The sequence below is a fragment of the Bombina bombina genome, chromosome 9 (assembly GCF_027579735.1).
Source record: "Bombina bombina isolate aBomBom1 chromosome 9, aBomBom1.pri, whole genome shotgun sequence".
In the NCBI taxonomy this organism is placed as follows: domain Eukaryota; kingdom Metazoa; phylum Chordata; class Amphibia; order Anura; family Bombinatoridae; genus Bombina; species Bombina bombina.
Genome location: NC_069507.1, coordinates 55,804,777 through 55,825,283, shown reverse-complemented (window position 1 = coordinate 55,825,283; position 20,507 = coordinate 55,804,777). Strand labels below are relative to the sequence as shown.

At 35.6% G+C, this 20,507-nt stretch overlaps 1 protein-coding gene across 2 annotated transcripts in view; it reads right to left on the bottom strand.

The window, feature by feature from the left end:
- The window catches only part of POLR3A (RNA polymerase III subunit A), a 62,176-nt gene extending 47,206 nt beyond the window's left edge, over positions 1 to 14,970 (bottom strand). For both annotated transcript variants that reach the window (XM_053692121.1, XM_053692122.1), the window contains exons 1-7: positions 14,858 to 14,970; positions 12,453 to 12,588; positions 11,125 to 11,262; positions 8,491 to 8,662; positions 8,173 to 8,327; positions 6,192 to 6,431; positions 356 to 518 (exon numbers count right to left, since the gene is read on the bottom strand). In XM_053692121.1, the coding sequence (XP_053548096.1) occupies positions 356 to 518; positions 6,192 to 6,431; positions 8,173 to 8,327; positions 8,491 to 8,662; positions 11,125 to 11,262; positions 12,453 to 12,588; positions 14,858 to 14,898 (1,045 nt within the window). In that variant the 5' untranslated portion in view covers positions 14,899 to 14,970. The remainder of the gene's footprint in view (positions 1 to 355; positions 519 to 6,191; positions 6,432 to 8,172; positions 8,328 to 8,490; positions 8,663 to 11,124; positions 11,263 to 12,452; positions 12,589 to 14,857) is intronic.
- Positions 14,971 to 20,507: the final 5,537 nt, after the last annotated feature.

Here is a 20,507-nt window from a genome sequence, read left to right as displayed (position 1 = left end):
TTTTTTTGGGTTTAATGTCCCTTTAAACTCAAAATTAACTCCACTATGCATAAAATACCTCATTGAATTTTTTTATCACTTTTTTTTTTTTAATGTTGTCAATATTACCCCAAATTCTTACACACCTTTTGCAGAACACTAACTGGAGTACTGTAAAGAACTCTGGGTGGGGTATCCTGATAACATACAAGCACGTCTTTTTACAATTGTTCTAATAATTATTATAATGGTATTTTCCCTGCAGTGTTTTTCACTCTACCTTTATTAAAGGTTCAGTAAAGTCAAATTTATGTAGAAAGTACATGCGACTTAAACATGCGATTACGTAGATGCAAAAAGGTGTGGGATCTCTTACCCTGTTTCCCTTTCAATCGCTGGACAAAGCCACGGGTCCATTTTTTGGGGGCCATATTCATGGGAATCCCAGACAGCTCACTATTAATGTACAAAGCACACTGCAGCTGCAGGAAATCCCAGTCCTCCATGATCATCTGGGTTTTGGCTCCTGTAACCCTGTGCTATAAATATAGAAAAAGATGACTAGGTAATAATTCCTGAATTCTAAAAATATTTGTACACAATTCATTATCACAAAAATACAAAATGTCTATTTATATCATTGGTCATTGCACGAACGTAATCAGGCATTTTCTAATTAAACAGAAGAAATACATGAAATACAAGCACATCAGGAGTTAAAAAGGACATAAACAAAAAAACACAGCACACATCTCTCGCTTTTGTGTAAAAATATGTGAATGTCCACGCTCCCAAGAGAGGCCAAAAAAAAATAGGTTTTCAAAATTTGATTTTGGCCTCCTATGCAGGGGTTAAAGAGATAAGTATAGGAAAGAAATAATGCAAAACGTAAATGTTCTAATGCTTTATGGTGTTCTTATTACAAATGTTTGTCCCTTTAAGATTCATCATTAATTAGGAGAGACAGATAGTATGTTCTTGAATTTAAAGGGACATGAAATCCACATTTTTTCTTTCATGATTCAGAGTAATTCATTTTACACAACTTTCCAAATTACTTCTATTATCGAATTTGTTTAGATCTCTAGATATCCTTTACTGAAAAGCATAACTAGGTAACTCAGGAGCTGGGAGCTAGCTGCCTATTGGTGGCTGCACATATGCTTGTTTTCATTGGCTTAAAGGGACAGTCAAGTCCAAAAATGTTTTTCATGATTCAAACAGGGCATGTAATTTTAAACAACTTCCCAATTTACTTTTATCACCAATTTTGCTTTGTTCTCTTGGTATTCTTAGTTGAAAGCTAAACCTAGGAGGTTCATATGCTAATTTCTTAGACCTTGCCTCTAATCTGAATACATTTTGAACACTAGAGGGCATTAGTTCATGCGTTTCATATAGATAACATTGAGCACATGAACGTGAAGTGACCTAGGAGTGAGCACTGATTGGCTAAACTGCATGTCTGTCAAAAGAACTGAAATAAGGGGGCAGTCAGCAGAAGCTTAGATACAAGGTAATTACAGAGGTAAAACGTGTATTTATATAACTGTGTTGGTTATGCAAAACTGGGGAATGGGTAATAAAGGGATTATCTTTCTTTTTAAACAACAAAAATTCTGGTGTTGACTGTCCCTTTTGCTAGTTTGCAGTAGTGCATTGCTGCTCCTTCAACAAAGGATACCAAAGGAATGAAAAAATAAATAGAAGAAAATTGGAAAGTTGTTTAAAACTGTATGCTCTTTATGAATAAAAAAATTAGGTTTTATGTCCCTTAAAGGAGGGAGGCTATTTGAGTTTGGGGACCTAATATTTCCAGCACATTAAAGATATACGGATATACTAATTATTCCAGACTAATTTCACTGCTTCCATTAAAATCCAAGAGGTTAATAAATCTAAGGAAGTAAGAAAAATGAATAGGACTACTATTTTAACTGGTATGAGGAATAAGAAGGGTATGTCCCCTGAGAAGCATATAAAACCGAAATTCATAACTTCCTATTCCAACCAATACAGGGAGGTTTGTAGAATTGTTGAGAAAAATTTCCCCAGACTTATGGGTGATACTAAATTGAGAGGCAAGGTAGAGGGAGGATGCATATGTTCGTTGCTAAACGAGCTGCATCCCTTGGTAACATACTATCCCCTAGTATGCTTAGAGAAGAAAAATCAAGCTCATTGTTACACCACAATGGAACATATAAATGTGGCAAACGTACTTATACATCATGTGACCACATCAGGATTAGTAGATCATTTAGGTCTCATCACACTGGAGACACCTTTGAGACCAAGGGTTGCATCAACTGTACGAGCACCTATGTCATCTACCTGATAGGATTTTGAGCACAGGGTACAATTTATATAGGTAGAACTACTAGCGAAGTAGGAACTCGAGTCAGGGAACATTTGTCATACATATCAGGCGAAAGGCCTTGCTCCGCGTTGTCAAGGCATTTCCTGGATGTTCACAACCAGGATGTGACCAGTTTTAAAGGGCAAGCCATTGAACAAATTACAAAGAAACCAAGAGGTGGAGATAGATTGCTTACCCTGTGCAGACAAGAAACCTACTGGATATTTAAACTTAATTGATTAATGCCTGTAGGTTTCAATTCTGAATACGATATAATCAATTACTGGCACAGGTAGTCAGTGCCAGTTCCCTTTCTAAGTACTGTATGTGATGGCATGAGATTATGTATTTCTCAATTAGATTACTTGTCATTATGTACCCCTTGCTACTATCGAAACTGGGTTAGGAGTACTCATTCCACACCTTTTCACGTCTATGTATATATGTCCTCCTGCTTCTCTATTTGATTATAGGTACTATATTCAGAGAAGAATAATGCCAGACAAAATGAACCCACTGCCTGGTAGATTCAATATAGGGCGTCTTTGACCCAATATGGGTTATAACTAGTACCGGTGGTCACTAATTAGCAGTACTGGATGCAGCCTCTGTGTAAGCTAACTTTAGGGATGAAAAGACTACAGTAATTAGGTAATGCATTAAATAACTAAATAACTGTGCCTTTATCACACATAATAAATATAAATATATATATATATATATATATATATATATATATATATATATTAAAAGGTGGATACAGCGCCTATATGTCCAATATACTGTTGAGGTATGTGAGGATTAAATGTTGTGACAAAAAGAAAAAATATACTAATAAAAGATACAATGATAAAAGAAAATTAAAAAATAATAAACAATAAATAATAATGTTAAAAAAATATAAAATAAATTAAATAATAGTCCAGCTAAAAATAGCATATGAAATATATGAACTTAGAAGTAGTGTTCATACGAGTCCTAAAAATGGTATAATTCGTAATGAGTCTCCAGACGTAGTGGTTATACAGTTATAGTTGGTATATAATACCCTTACCAGATATTACCTCAATCGAATGAGGTAAGTATGCCGCACTGGGGGTATATATAGATGATTAGATTTAGATTAGGCTGAGATTTGTGGAGTGGAAAACGCTTTGAAAGTTTGCATGCTCCTTATCCTTTCAAGGAGGGACCGTGATCCTGCTGCTGGTGAGTTAATACCAGAACAGAAAGAGCACTCCAAGAGGCGAACCATTAACCCACAGGAAGTGTAAGGGAGTAATTCATCATCAGAAACATATCCCTGCATACTCCAAGAGGGTAACGAATACCACAAAGAGGCACAGCAGGATACAAGGAGGAAATCTAATCATCTATATATACCCCCAGTGCGGCATACTTACCTCATTCGATTGAGGTAATATCTGGTAAGGGTATTATATACCAACTATAACTGTATAACCACTACGTCTGGAGACTCATTACGAATTATACCATTTTTAGGATTCGTATGAACACTACTTCTAAGTTCATATATTTCATATGCTATTTTTAGCTGGACTATTATTTAATTTATTTTATATTTTTTTAACATTATTATTTATTGTTTATTATTTTTTAATTTTCTTTTATCATTGTATCTTTTATTAGTATATTTTTTCTTTTTGTCACAACATTTAATCCTCACATACCTCAACAGTATATTGGACATATAGGCGCTGTATCCACCTTTTAATATATATATTTACTCTTACTGTCTAGGGCCTTTTAACCCTCCCAGTATCTGTCCTATATAGCCGCCACTATCTCCTAATCACTTATTGACCAGCGCCCACTACAGAGTATCACTTGTGTCAACTCAGTTTACTGAGGAGACACATTTTACTTATTCCTTCATATATATATATATATATATATATATATATATATACACACACACACACATACACCTATATACACACATACATACACACACCCTTTAATAAACATATTAATTGATGTTTAAGTTGGTTTCTATACCCCGTTTAAAGTTATGGCCTTTTGTTTCCCACTACAGTTAATCGTCATCGCTTTGAGGATGTTTACTTACCTATTTACTAAGGCTTGTATGCTTAGTAAAATTAACTTTAAATTTTTTACATGGTCTGGTTTCTAATAGGATTAGCTTGATAAACTTTACATACTTGGTCTAATCATGAGATAGTTTTAAATGGGCATATCTAGATATGTCTCCCTATTCCTTGTACTGAGGTAATACTCGCCTAGTTTAGATAGAATTTTTCAAAGTGAGTGTATATAATGTCATAAGTGTATATCATTTTATTCTCATGAAGACCGATTTGTATACGTTACTATGTATTGCATGTTATCTCTAAGCATGTTTGGATTGCATCTATATTTCCAGCATATACTGTGTTATATTTAGGGTTGTCACCTTTAATTGTGTGCAATTATTGAGCCAATATGTGTGTTTATCATTAACCAGAGTGTTTTCTTTCTTTTATAAGGTATGAACAGATGGTTTAGTTTAAGTCTATGATTACGGTCTCTGGGACCGAAACCGGTCAGACTGTTTATTGGCTCTTTGTTATGGATTCTATTCCATCCCCTCCTTACCATTTTTAAACTTTATAAATAAAGTACTGCGTGTTTTTTTTTTACAAGAGGCTTGTGTGGACTTTATCCTCTTTTTGCGGTTAATAAATCTACCGGCAATATAGGGATTAAATCCCTACACAATATTGGACAACAAGGGGGTTAAATTCCTGCTCTCAGTGTATTACTTGTATAAAAACCTTTATCCAAACTGCTTGAGAAAGGAAAATCTTTGGATTATGGAATAGTTTAGATTATGAAATAATTTTATATTTGAACCTGTAAAATGGTCCCATCCTTTCTTCAAGTTCGTCCAAGTGTAAACAGCAATATCTTATGTCATTTAGGTAATATTTACATGACATACTACAGCTTATACATAAAACATCTAATAGTTTTGTATATATAGTACCATTAGAAAGATATTACAGTAACGTAATCAGAAAGGCAATAGTAGTAGTTTTTTTTATAAATATATACTAACATTTGTATTTTTGACACAAAAACTAAACCAAAGACTCAGGGTAAGGCTGAGAAAATTGGTGGGGAAATTGTATTTTTTTTATAAAATTAAAATAAAAATAATTATATATTTATTTAATAATGACAGTCTGCATCTTGCAATAATTCTGGATTTGGGACTTGTACCTGTAATGGCAAAAATATTGCATAGTACATGTATGCATTATTGGCAGATATTATTGGCAGATATGGATTAATAATTTACTGTGCAACCATAAGAAATATAACTAAGGAAGGTAGGATATAGCACACTAGGGTTGGGGAACACAGGGGCATCTGGTTTCTTTGTGCTAACCATATAAAAACAGAGACACTTATAGATTGAGAAACACTGCCTAGAAAAATATGCAAACACACAACACATTTTGCAACTGGCTTTTAATACTGCTAAAACATTTTGGACATTCCACATAACTGGTGGATTGCCCCATTCTCAAACCTATAGTTATAATTTGCTTAGATAATTGGAGAACATTTCAGAATATAATGCTCGTAAAATATTTTTTTCTGCACAGATAATGCAGCCTATCACATAAAGCAAATTTTGGGGCGTGACTTTTGGACAGATATCACATTATGTGAGTCAAGATAGCAACTAATTTAGAAATTTAGATAAACCCAGATATCACAATCAGTCTTTCTCAAAACATCTAGTAGGAATCATCCCCCAGTTCTTAACAATTAAACTAACTCAATATTAAAATAAAGAAACGCTAGATATGTTTATGCAACTCACCTTCTTAATAACATCGTTCAGGAAGATAATCTCTGTTAGTTTCATGGTGAGATCATCTTCGTTGGTGCCAGATTTGAGATCGCTCACTACAGAGGGACGAATGCAAAGTGGAGGAACCAGCAGCCTCGTCAATATAAGGTCACATGGCTTTCCAGCCTCTGGGTTCATAAGCAGTAGAGGAATGTCTTCTGCTGGGATTCGCTTTAATATATTCATCACCACAAGAGGGTTTAGGTTCTCCTATCAATTATACAAATGAAATAAATCAAAATATGTGCGTGTATTGTCTTTTATGCTTCTAATTTTTAATGGATACCATCATTCATTATCAGACAAACAAGTGATAACCTTACAGAAGACAATATTTTAGGCTGATGAATTCTGCTTAGTGTACATAACTGACTTTTTGAAGTTCTAAACTACTAAGGAAGTTGGTGGAATCTGAACCCAGATCCCTGTACAATGTACTGGTTCAACCTAGGGCCCAGGACCAAAATCTGTTCTCCCACTTCTTTGAAGGAAATAGTGTATCTGTCTGAACCAGGGAGAAATCTGTGAAATATTAGAAATTATCTTTGTTTTTACAGAGTTGCATGAGACAGTTTATAGGCGGTGTGGGGAGGGGGCTATATGTTTGTTTTTTTTAACATCCTTGCACAATGCTGTCGCTACTGGTACCTACATACCATTGATTTGTTTTTACATCCAGAAAACCAATTGTTCACTTGTTAGTGGTTGATAAATAAGGTACGATATATATTGCTTTTTTCAATTAGTAAAATCTCAAATCTTTTCACCAGAGCACCAAGGATATATTAAAGAAAAAAATCCAATCCCTTGGTGAAGAAGTTGAACTTTACTCAAAGGTGTCGATTTATTAAGCAGCAGATGCTGGTTCCAACCCCCTTTGTTTCAGGTCTGCCTGAAACGGAAGTTAAGAAGCAGCTGTCATAAGACCGCTGCTCCTTAATTTGTCCACCACCACTGAAATCATCCCGATCCTACCGGGATGATTGATGGCCCCTGCTAGCAGCCGATTGACACTAGATTTCACTAGAAATGCTTTTGCAATGTTAATGCCGTATGCTGTCGGCATTTAGCGAGGTTGAGCGGACACGATTTGCTACAGCGAATCATGTACGCTCAACCAGTGTTAAATCTACCCCAAAGACTGGACCCATAGATTTGGGCACTAAGTAGTGCATTGCTGCTCTTTCAACAAAGGTTATTATTAAGATAATAAAGCAAATTTGATAACAGAGATAAATTGGAAAGGTGTTTAAAACTGTATGCCCTATATGAATCACAAAGGGGGGGGGGGTATACTATAAATATTTGTAGTATAGAACGTAATGACATCACCTTTCATGTAGCTCTTTTAAAAGTAATCCTGTTTAGGTAATTTGCCCTCTTAGCGTAAATCCACCAATCCCTTTATTAATATTGTAGCCTCTCTCTAAACACTTTCTGCTCTATATGACATATTCAGTGCAATTTAGTGCTATACTTTGCTTTCTTCACTTAAATGAATATACTTTTTTTTAAACCTAGTAATATATAATTTGCCTTAATGCTGCTACCTGGAATTGATTACTATATTATAGCTTCCAGAGCCACTTTTGTTTCACCAAGTATTGATCCATTTGGGTAATATTTAACAATTTTATTTTTGCTTATGAAGTGTAAAACCGAATGTTTATTTGCGACTGAGTTATCCAAGCTGCAGTGAAATTTATAGCCATGAAAGACATCTGGTTAGTCGCTGTCTGGGCAAACTTAAATCATTCCATAAAGGTTACTGCATAAATATTGGAGAACGAGCAACATTTACTAATCAGCACTTGTGTTAGCTAACAAAACGGTCAGTATATTTATAATTATTTTACATTTATAATGAGCATCTTGTCAATGTAAATAAATGCAGATAAAGCTATAGCCTATATTATTCAATCTGTAGGTGGAAAGGCAGCAATATACCCACCTGAGCACGTCCCAGAAGCGCCTCCACCTCTTTGTTGTGTTCTATGGCGGTTTCAAACGACTGCAGGAAATGGGACACTATGGGATCTACCACTTTCTTTGTGGTTTTGTATTTCTCATGTATAATTTTCAGCAAGCCACACTTTTTGACTGAACCTAAACGAGAACACCCAATTAGAAAAAAAATACCATATAAAATTATTAAGATACAATATAAACAATATTAAAACAATAAAAATAGTTCACATACAAATAGAAAAGCTTGACTGGAAAAAGAGCAAATACCCTAAATAATTATGCTTGTTTCCGAAGTTCTTACCATTAAAGGCGCCACAATACTGACAAACTGTTTTCTTGCGACACTTGTCCGAGATTTTCTTCCTCAGACCTCTCTTCTGCAGGTAGGCAAGGCCAGGCTTCTTCAGGATATCCAGGAACTGCTTCTTCTCCTCTGCAGTCAGCATGATGCGTGAGCAGGTTTTGCAAATCATCTGACGGGAAGAATGGAAATCAGACGAGAGAACACTGCTCGGTTGGTTGTGGACAAGCCATACCAAAAATGCGTTGTAAACCACTGAACAAGTTAGTTCAAAATGTTTGTATCATGTATTTAAAGGGATTTCTAACACAATAGTTAAATGTTCTTATTTACACTGCGTTTGTAAATGCACAAATACTCATTACAAGCTATATGTTTTAGGTTTATCACTTCCCAAAAGAGAGTAAACAAACATTTAAACTGCAATGCATGGCCAATTTTGGAGAGGGACAAGTCTAGCAAGCCTATCAGTAACGGCAATTGCACATAACCAGCAATCACCAACATGCAGGGCTGATTATCGGGACACAAAACCCAAAATGTCAGCATGAATTTTTAAACAACTTTCTAATTTGCCTTTATTATCAAATTATCTTATCTTTTGTTGAAAAGCACGGACGTAAGCCCAGGATCGTGCACGTCTGGAGCACTATATGCCAGCAGTTTTGCAAGAATGTTATGCATTTGCAAGAGCACTAGATGGCAGCAGTTTTGTAAGAATGTTATCCATTTGCAAGAGCACTAGATGGCAGCAGTTTTGTAAGAATGTTATTCATTTGCAAGAGCACTAGATGGCAGCAGTTTTGTAAGAATGTTATTCATTTGCAAGAGCACTAGATGGCAGCGGTTTTGTAAGAATGTTATCCATTTGCAAGAGCACTATATGGCAGCAGTTTTGTAAGAATGTTATTCATTTGCAAGAGCACTAGATGGCAGCAGTTTTGTAAGAATGTTATTCATTTGCAAGAGCACTAGATGGCAGCAGTTTTGTAAGAATGTTATCCATTTGCAAGAGCACTAGATGGCAGCAGTTTTGTAAGAATGTTATCCATTTGCAAGAGCACTAGATGGCAGCAGTTTTGTAAGAATGTTATCCATTTGCAAGAGCACTAGATGGCAGCAGTTTTGTAAGAATGTTATTCATTTGCAAGAGCACTAGATGGCAGTAGTTTTGTAAGAATGTTATCCATTTGCAAGAGCACTAGATGGCAGCAGTTTTGTAAGAATGTTATCCATTTGCAAGAGCACTAGATGGCAGCAGTTTTGTAAGAATGTTATCCATTTGCAAGAGCACTAGATGGCAGCAGTTTTGTAAGAATGTTATCCATTTGCAAGAGCACTAGATGGCAGCAGTTTTGTAAGAATGTTATTCATTTGCAAGAGCACTAGATGGCAGCAGTTTTGTAAGAATGTTATCCATTTGCAAGAGCACTAGAGGGCAGCAGTTTTGTAAGAATGTTATTCATTTGCAAGAGCACTAGATGGCAGCAGTTTTGTAAGAATGTTATCCATTTGCAAGAGCACTAGATGGCAGCAGTTTTGTAAGAATGTTATCCATTTGCAAGAGCACTAGATGGCAGCAGTTTTGTAAGAATGTTATCCATTTGCAAGAGAACTAGATGGCAGCAGTTTTGTAAGAATGTTATCCATTTGCAAGAGCACTAGATGGCAGCAGTTTTGTAAGAATGTTATCCATTTGCAAGAGCACTAGATGGCAGCAGTTTTGTAAGAATGTTATCCATTTGCAAGAGCACTGGATGGCAGCAGTTTTGTAAGAATGTTATCCATTTGCAAGAGCACTAGATGGCAGCAGTTTTGTAAGAATGTTATCCATTTGCAAGAGAACTAGATGGCAGCAGTTTTGTAAGAATGTTATCCATTTGCAAAGGCACTAGAGGGCAGCAGTTTTGTAAGAATGTTATCCATTTGCAAAGGCACTAGATGGCAGCACTATTTCCTGCCATGTAGTGCTCCAGACACACCTACCTAAGTATCTCTTTAACAAAGAATACCATGGGAGCAAAGCTAACTTCATAATAGCAGTAAATAGGAAAAGTTTTTTTAAATTGTATGCTCTGTCTAAATCTCAGAAGAAATTGTTTGGGTTTCACATCTGGAGATTGAGTTTATATAGTTTTAACCCCTTTGTGCAAGTATGTGTAGAATAATAAAATGCTCTAACAAGAACATTTATATTGCATTAGAATGTCTGTAATCGCTCCAAAAAACAACAACAAACAAAATAATAATAGTAATAACTTTTTTGAAAACTATAATGGAGTGATCTGATCTAGACAAAATCTTTCTTATTTTGTGCTCAAACATTTCAATGCAGGAACGGACCAAATCACCTACCTAAATTATTCTGAATTCTATGCAAAGTGTACAGCTGTACTGACTCCTTACTAGGTAGGCAAAGCGAAAAACAATCTTTTGAAACCGAGAATGAATCAGCGGATGGTCTCCGCTCCAAAATAAGTTTCAGACATCTAAGCGCATCTTCTGTGTACAAAACCATTATGCTACGTTTACAAGTTACCATTTTAAAGATACAGTACAAAATGTGTAACAGTAGAATGCATTCATACACACAATTTACATTTTCATATCAGCAAGCAAAATCATGCGCCTCACCTGTAGTATTCCAATGACTGCCTTGAAATACCCTACATGGAAGCAGGGTAACTCTAGGTCCAGGTAACCATAGTGCCCAAGACAATCCGCCAAATTCTTCCCACAAGTCTGACAGGGACGGTCTTTTTCACTCGTTCCCTAATACAAAATAACACCTTCATTATGTTCGGTAAAAGATTGCTATGCAAGGCTTAAGAGACTTGGGCTATGCTAGTATTCACTAAGCGGTGACTATCAAAAAATGATGTCAGTGTGCTTCATTGCTCCTTCTCTAGAACAGCAGCTATTGATAATACACTCAAATACACTCTATTGAATGTTGATTGTTCTGTTGTCTATTGTGTCTATATGTCAGTTTTACTGCCCTTCGTATGTCGTTAAGTACGGTTATCAAATAAACTTCAAAAAAAATAAAAAACACAAAAAAAACCTACAATAAAAAAAAATTCAGAACAGAATTTTTTTTTTTTTTATAAATACTGATTTTAACATTTCATTCCGTACATTACCTCATCTAATACTTTGCTTTTATTTTTTATTATTTAAGTAAATGAGTTAGAGAAGCACAGAAATACATACTTTATTATTATTTTTTACTGTTATTTGTAGTTCGCCAACAGATTCCGCAGTTCTTAATAAAACAAACATTTTTCTGGCCTATTATAAACATAAAGGGCAGATGCACCATTTGGATGTGGTTTCTAATTTTAAACATTCCTGCGGTGAGATTATTATTTCTCATCTAGTGGATTAATGGGACATAGAACATAAAACTGACCTGCACGAGTGTATTTCAGTTTTGCATAAAATAATTTTGCAATAAAGATGCATTAACAATAATGGTTCTATTGAAAACTACCATTGTTTCCGAGAAAGCTTTTACTTGGCACGGGTGCACATGTACAAATGCTCTGGGAATCTGCAATGAAACTCTGTGCCCACTCAGAGAGCTGGCAGTTGGGTGTATTGTGATGATGACTCAATATGTATCATTGCTGATATCTTATAGGCCACTGATGGCAATCTGAGCAGGGACTGCATTTCAATGCAGGAGAGCAGTGGATATATACATATGCTCTGCGTTTACCAGTACTCTTACTAGTAATATTATTATTTTTTTAGATACAAGTAAATTACAAAAATGGTTCTATTCACAACTGAAATGGACTCGATTTTAATTTTGACCACCATGCCCCTTTAAGAGTGTGCTGTTTAAAAACACAAAAAGCTGAACATTGCAGTAAGATACTCAACTGTAAACAAGCAGGTAGTTTTCTCCAGTAACATACAGTCTATGTAAATATTATGAGACATCACAGCTTACTTACCATGCGGTGATCCAGGACGCCAAAAGGAAGGGGTGAATGGTTATTATCCTGGCTGTAAAGGTTCTTGCTCACCACCTGAATATGCGCCTGTTGTCGCATCTGCTCTGCCGATTTCACACCAAAACAGATGTGGCTTCTACAGATGCAATGAGAAAGTGTATTTCATGTAATAAGAGAATCAGCGCCGAATACTGTATGGCCTCCAACAAAGTACATTTACTCATACTCAGGAACAGATGTATAAATTTATGAAGACATGTATATTTTACTACTAACCAGCTAACAGGAACACATTAACAAAATTATTTACAGCATTTTATTAGTGCACAAATTTAGCTGTGCTTAAAGGGACACTAAACTTTAAAATTTGTCTCCCTGAAATATGTTGAAAATTACTCGTTATATTTACTGTAGAGTATTAAACATATGAAAAATTGTTCCTCAATGCTTATTTTTGTATTTGATTTTGAAATAGTTGATTTTGCTTAGTAAAAACTATAACCTGTTGCTTTCAAAGACATGCTTATAAAAATGGGCTGAGCCTGAAGGTAAAGCAAAGGTTATCTATGTCTAAGCACACAATAATTAGGTACTGAAATACAAATGATGTCGGGGGGTTCAATGAGCACAACCAGCTATTTCCAAAAATCTTTCTCCTACCCCCACTGGGAGATTTAGGGCTAGTGTCCTGTTAATCGAATTTTCAGTGTAGGTAGTGGTTTCTACAAGCAAAAGCAGTGATTTGAAACAACTAAATAAATATAAAGGGATATCTTGCAAACAATAAAGGGACAGTGTACTATACAATTGTTTTCCCCATAACGTGTTTACAACGACTTGCTGTTATAGCAGCAGCACTGTTTAAAATGTATAGGAAATTGCACCTTCGTGTTTTTTTTTTTTTGTTTTTTTTAATATGAAATAGCTGTTTCTGCTAATTAAAACCACAACCCAATGAAATGGGTTGAGCTTGGATGGAGGTAGTAAAGGAAAGAGGGAGAGGAGATCTCATTATCTTATATGTCTTATTTACACAAAGTCCTCATCTTATTTCTCACTCTCTACTCAAACACCAAGACAGAGAGAACAATGGAAAATGAACATTTAAGTACTTCTCTGTCATCTAAATCTTATAGTTTTTCTATAAACAGAAAATGTCAGTATAGATGAGGATACAACAGGCAAAATCAAGGTAAATTAGCTATTTGTAGAAAAAAAAAATCACTTCAGCAGGTGAAATAGATCACTAGGAAAACATAAAAAGGAGAAAAAAATACAGTACACTGTCCCTTTAAAAGATCACTAACCTCAGTAAAATAGCATAATCAGTAAAGGCATAATAATTAGAAAAAGCAAAAGCAGTTTGTTTTATTTTCCTTCCCACTGCATCATGTGACAGCCATTAGCCAATACCAAAATCCATCTAAGAATATTCTACACATGCTTAGTAGAAGCTGGTGCCTCAGAACGTGTGTATATAAAAAAAAAATTGTGCACATTTAGATAATGGAGTTGCATTGGAAAGTTGTATAAAATGATGTGCTCTATCTGAATTAAAAAAGTTTAATTTCAACTTGGACAACTGGAAACACATTAAAGGGGAGAAAATGTTAGAGTACATTGTCCCTTTAAAGGGATATGAACCCCATTTTTTATTTCATGATTCAGATAGAGCATGCAATTTTAAGCAACTTTCTAATTTACTCCTATCATCAATTTTTCTTCATTGTCTTTGTATCTTTATTTGAAAAGGCAGGAATGTAAGCTGGCCCATTTTTGGTTCAGCACATGGGTAGCACTTACTGATTGGTGGCTAATGTACTACTGGGAACTGGCTGGTGATTGATTGCTCCACACATTTGTCTCTTGTCACTAGCTAACAGGTAAACACATAGCGATATGCAAGCAATAGGGCAATTAAAGCTTTTCTGTTTGCACTTTTATGTCCATTTAAGCTTTGGGTCTGTGCCTTTTTTGTAACAAATACACTACACTGATTAAGCAATCACAGTGAAGCATGTAGCAGGGTCAGAGTTCTGCAGTTTGCAAGATTCACTCCAGCCTTTCAGGAGGAGACAGTTGGCAAAAGTAAAAAAACAAACACAGTTTATGAAGTAAATTGTTTGGAAAACAGCAAAAAAAAATAGTATACTAAAAGATTTTTATTTACTATTTTACAGTAACAATTGTTTGTATTGTACTTCAGTACCTTTGACCTGTATATTAACCCCTGAGGTGCAACCTTCTCTGGCAGCTAAGGGGTACATGTTAAACACCTCACACACAGGGAGCATTGCTCATGGAGCTGTCAGAGTGAGCATGGCTCTGCTGTTTGTCTTATACACAGTCACGTCCCTAACTCTATCTCTCACGCACGTGCTGTGTCCCTATCACTGCTTACTCACATCTTTTTCGCCACATCTGTCTCCCTGAACTGCTCCTTCATCTTGCTGCTTTCCCCAAACACAACCCAGCTGTAACACGTGAGCTCCCTCCGGGCACTCACATCCCTATGCAGCAAACATCACTTCCGGGACACTTTACACCTCAACCATAGAGCAGAACACATGGCTAGAGAGTCTGATGGAAGAAAAAAAAACATAAACCAGTCTTTGTTTTGGCGACATCTCATGGCTGAAATATAAACTGCAGCAAGGCAGCATTTACACATACTGAAAACTATTTAGCCTGAATTTAAAACTAATACTGCAGTATTGGTTTTGTACTCCCTTTATAATCCTCCTCACTGGGTGATAAACTTCCTTACTGGTGGTGAAGAGGGACAAGCCTCTGCCAATACCCCACATTTACAGTCATATGTGTTTTAGAACAGCAACATTTTCTAATGAATACATTTAGAAATTGTAGATTAAAACAAAAACTTGAGTGCAATGTCTCTTTTAAGAGTAGTGCAAAACAATTACATAGAAACATAAAATTTGATGGTAGATAAGAACCTAAAGGGCCCATCAAGTCTACCCATATTACGTTACTTTTTTCCTAGGATAGCCTTATGCATGTCCCAGGCATTTTTTAATTCCTTTACAGTCTTTGTGTTTACCACCTCAAATTGAAGTTTATTCCATGAATCCACCATCCTTTCTGTAAAAAAAATGCTTCCTTAAATTTCTCCTGAATCTGCTACCCTCTAACTTTAGATTGTGACCCCTTGTTTTGACATTTATTTTTTTGTGAAAAATGCTTTCAGCTTCTATTTTAAGTCCCTTTATACATTTGAAGGTTTCTATCATGTCACGTCTTTCCCTTCTATCCTCTAAACTATACATATTTAGATCATAGAGTCTTTCTTTGTACATTTTATATTTTAGACCATGTACCATTTTAGTAGCCCTCCTTTGGACGCTCTAATTAGTTAATTTAAGCCCTGCAGGTTTTTGTGTTTAGCCCTGCTAAAGGGTTTAACATATAGTTAGAGTCCAGCTGGAGATCCAAAGAGAACTTCAGGTTCCAAGCAGATGGGCTCAGTCCGCTCAGATGTTGGGATCAGGGTCAGGGGGGGGGGGGGCGTTCATTTGAGCCTAGGAACGCCCTTCAGACCGCAATCCCAATCTGGAAGCCGCTTAGCTAAGCAGTGAAACCATGGCAAAATAAAGGCAACTTTTCATCATGTTTTTTTAAACTAATAAATGAAGATGGCTTTAATTTTTAGTGATGTCAAATCCTAGTGTTTTTGAAAACTCTAGGGTTTACCATCACTTTAACTAAACATTATGAAGGGCTAAACCCAGCGAGTAGCCCTGCAGATTGTATAGTTAATGCTGCGTACAATTAAAAAAAAAAAATAGGAGAACTGCAGGTGAATTGTATGTAGCATTACATTGTGTAGGGCTAACTCAGCTCCTCTTGCAGGAGATGCTCACTGGGTAAATTATGATTTAAAATCACTTACAATTCACCTGCAATTTGTCTCTTTGTGAATAGAGCCCATAGACTTGCAGGGTCCAGAGTAATGAATTAGATCATGCATTTCCTTTTTTCTTCTTCTCTATAATGACCTTTTCCTTTAATGTTATATTTCTAAGAGAAGGTATTTTAAATATGTATCAGCTACAGTTTCTTTGGTTTCCTAATGAGATTAAATGAGGAGCTAGGAATTTAAAAATACTTTCATCATTTACATCACCCATTTCCCCCTGTTTTAAAAGGTCAGCAAATACATTGTAATTAAAAGACATATCTGTTGTGTTGCTATAGAATAGCATAATCAGACAAAATAACTTCCTTTTTTACGGCAATTATTTAAAATAGCCAAAACCCCACGCACCATTTCCCTTATTTGTAGGAGCCAATCTGGGCTTTAGTCTGCAGACCACAAGGCTAGTCACTGTCATAAAGGTAGTATAAAATGCATTGTTTTGCAGTTGTTATCTGATAAAGCCAATTAAGAACAGCAGAGGCGTAACTAGAAACCACAGGGCCCAGGTGCAAGAATCTAAGAAGGGCCCCCCACCCCCCTACCCCACCCAAAAAAAAATGAGAATTTGATACATTCTTTTTTTTTTTTAACCCAGAAAAAAAAATGTGATTCAGATTACATGTCTGCAAAATGAGGTACCCTGTGCCCAGTCTGTGAGATGGTCTGACCCCCTATTACTGTATATAGTGACACTGTTTAACCCACCAGTACTGTATAAAAGTGAGTTAGTGACACAGTCTGTAATCTGCCGGTGAGGTGGCTGGCCTGACCCTACCTGCCCCAATACTTTATAAAGTGACCACAGTAGTCTGTGACATGGTCCAGCCCCCCCGTACTGTATATAGTGATACTGTATAGTAACACTGTTTACCCCTGCCCCCCCTCATGCTGTAGTAACAAGGTCTGTAATTTGGTGGTTCCACAAAATATACACACACATACATGCATGCATAAATACACACACAGTCACATACATACATACACACATAAACACCAATGGGTAAAACAGAAAGACTAACCCCTGTTATGCGCATGTAGCTAATCAAGCTGTCAGATGTACACACACAGTAATACACAATCTCTCAATTTGGTCACACTGATGTCTGCTGATAGTCTCTCACACACTACACAGACATGCTGACAGTAACTCGTACATACACACAAGCACATGTTACACAGACTGCCTCACATACAGATAGTGCCACATACACAGTTACACACACTGTCACACAGACATTTAGTCAGACATACACAGACTGCCTCACATACAGATAGTGCCACATACACAGTTACACACACTGTCACACAGACATTTAGTCAGACATACACAGACTGCCTCACATACAGATAGTGCCACATACACACACTTTCACACATACAGTTACAAACACACACCAGCAATTTTAAATTTGGGGAGATGAGAAGTGGGACACACAGACTCTGTTTGACACACACTTTCACTCACAAACTCTTACACTCTCACAGACACACAAACACTATTCCACCCTATCCCTTATACACTCTCTCAAAGGCACTACCATTTCCCCACACACATACACACTCTCATACACATTCACACACACTTACACACTCTCACACACACTCTCACACACACTTGCACACTCTCACACATACTTAAACACTCTCATACACATTCACACACACACTCTCACACATACATACACACTCTCACACATACTTAAACACTCTTATACACATTCACACACACACTCTCACACACACTTACACACTTAAGACACTCTCACACACTCTCACATACTCATTCACACACACATACACACTCACACTTAAACACTCTTATACACATTCACACACACTTACACACACTTACACACTCTCAAACATTTTTAAACACTCTCATACACATTCACACATACACACTCTCACACACAGCCCAGAAATAGAAGCATTTTTATGAGGATTTTTACTTTATTTTTTTAAACATTAAGCACAATCATTCTGGGCTGTAAGGCTTTTTCAGGTAAAATAGCAAATGACATTCAGAAAGCATCCCCTCAAGTGGCTCTTGCAACAAGGCTTGCAAGTATTCTATTTCTTGTATAGTGACATATTACAACTTCTGCACTGTAAGCCGCTCTTGGGTCAGAAACATTTTAAAAAGAGGGGCACCATTTGGAGACTGTGTATACACACACATAATAAATATATATATATATATATACTATATATATATATATATATATATATATATATATATATATATATATAGAGCATGGGTTGAACTATAAAACATACAGGAAAATGATTATAATATTAACAAATAACTGGCAATTGTGCTGTATTTTTACAAATATATCCCACTGGTAGCAAGGGTTAAAATAAGTTAATAGAATGCTGAGAAGTCTCACCTAACAGCAGAAGTTATGTTCTGTAAGTTTTTGCTATATGTATCGCTGTGCAGGAAAAAAAATACATGCAAAATAATTGTACATAGTGATACATGAAAACACAAAACAGTTCACAGTGGAAGAAAATGAGATGAGTACAACCATAAGAATTTACAATCCATGTTTTAATAGTGAATAAATATGTTAGCTATGATTTTATTTTAAAGCTTTAACCAACTATATTTGGTGAATAATGAAATATATTGTAACTGAGGTGTCAAAATGATGTTCTGTACTTTTTGGTAAATATAAATTATCATGAATTCTCTAGTGATCTTATTTTAAAAACATATAGTTAGTCTATTTATAGAATTAGAAAATTAGTAAGTTTTATGAAATTTTTATTTTTGATTGGTTATCAATGTCAAATACATAGTACTTGACAAAAACATATTAGGGGTTAAATACGATAAATGTAAACCAGGTGCTGATTTTTGTCACTGAATAATCACACAAGAACAGATTTGCAACATTTGATTATTAATTTCATAGAATAAGCTGACTTAATTCTACAATCATAGGGGCTGAAATGTATTTTCTCATGTAATTTGTTAGATAACAAAAGCGTTTGTGCCCTTCTGTAACAGTAAGGATGATGTCATGAGATGTCCTGTTTATACAGCACCATAATATATGAGTATATATACACAAAATCTCCTCTTTATGTTGTAATGTATTAATAACATAGCACCCACAAAACAATAAAATCTCTCTCTATATATGTGTGTGCATATATGTATATATATATATATATATATATATATATATATATGCACACACTGTACATACATAATATAAATATAAAATGTGTGTGCATGTGTGTATATATTATATATTTGCCAACCCCTACAGTACTTGTGGGAGAGACTCAGTCAGTGCTAATGGGTTAGGGGGCGCAATACTTGCCTTGCCCTGGGCGCTGACAACCCACACTACGCTACTGATTACAAGTTCTGAGAATTAGACATTTCAGAGCTAAGCTACATTTAAAGGCTACAAGATAAACAATTCAAATATATAGCAAAGTTGTTTCATTATGTATAACTAAGCATTTTATGTAAAAAAAAAAAACTCAAGGTGTTTTGCTGTCCCTTTAACTCTGAAAATGGTGTGTTTTCCGGCTCTCTCAATGGGATACTAAAACCAATTTAGCCACCAATCAGCAAGTGTTACCCAAGTTCAGAACCAAAAAAGGGCCAGCTCCTAAGCTTAGATTCCTGCTTTTCAAATAAACATAGCAAGAGAATGAAGAAAAATGAATAGGAGTAAATTAGAAAACTGATTAACAATAAATGCTCTATCTGAATCATGAAATAAAAAATAGGCTTAGTATCCCTTTAACGTTGTTATGCTTATTGTTGCTTGCCCAATATCCATCCATCAATAAAGATATGGCTGCTGCCTTAGCCGGTGAACATGTATACTGCTGTATGCTATGCACAATTATATTTTCTAAATATAAAGAGGTTTTCAGCAAATATTATATTATGTTCTTTTATGTTTATTTTACTTTGTATATTCCCTAAGCAAAATATTTATTTCATGTTAAAAATATGAAATAATGTTATAACCTGAGAAACAATTTATTTTCTAGAGAAGCCGTAAAATTCACGAAGAGGCGGAGCCTAATAGTTGATTGACACTCACTTTTTGCTCTTTCGCATATCCTGGTTGGACATTATAGCTCCG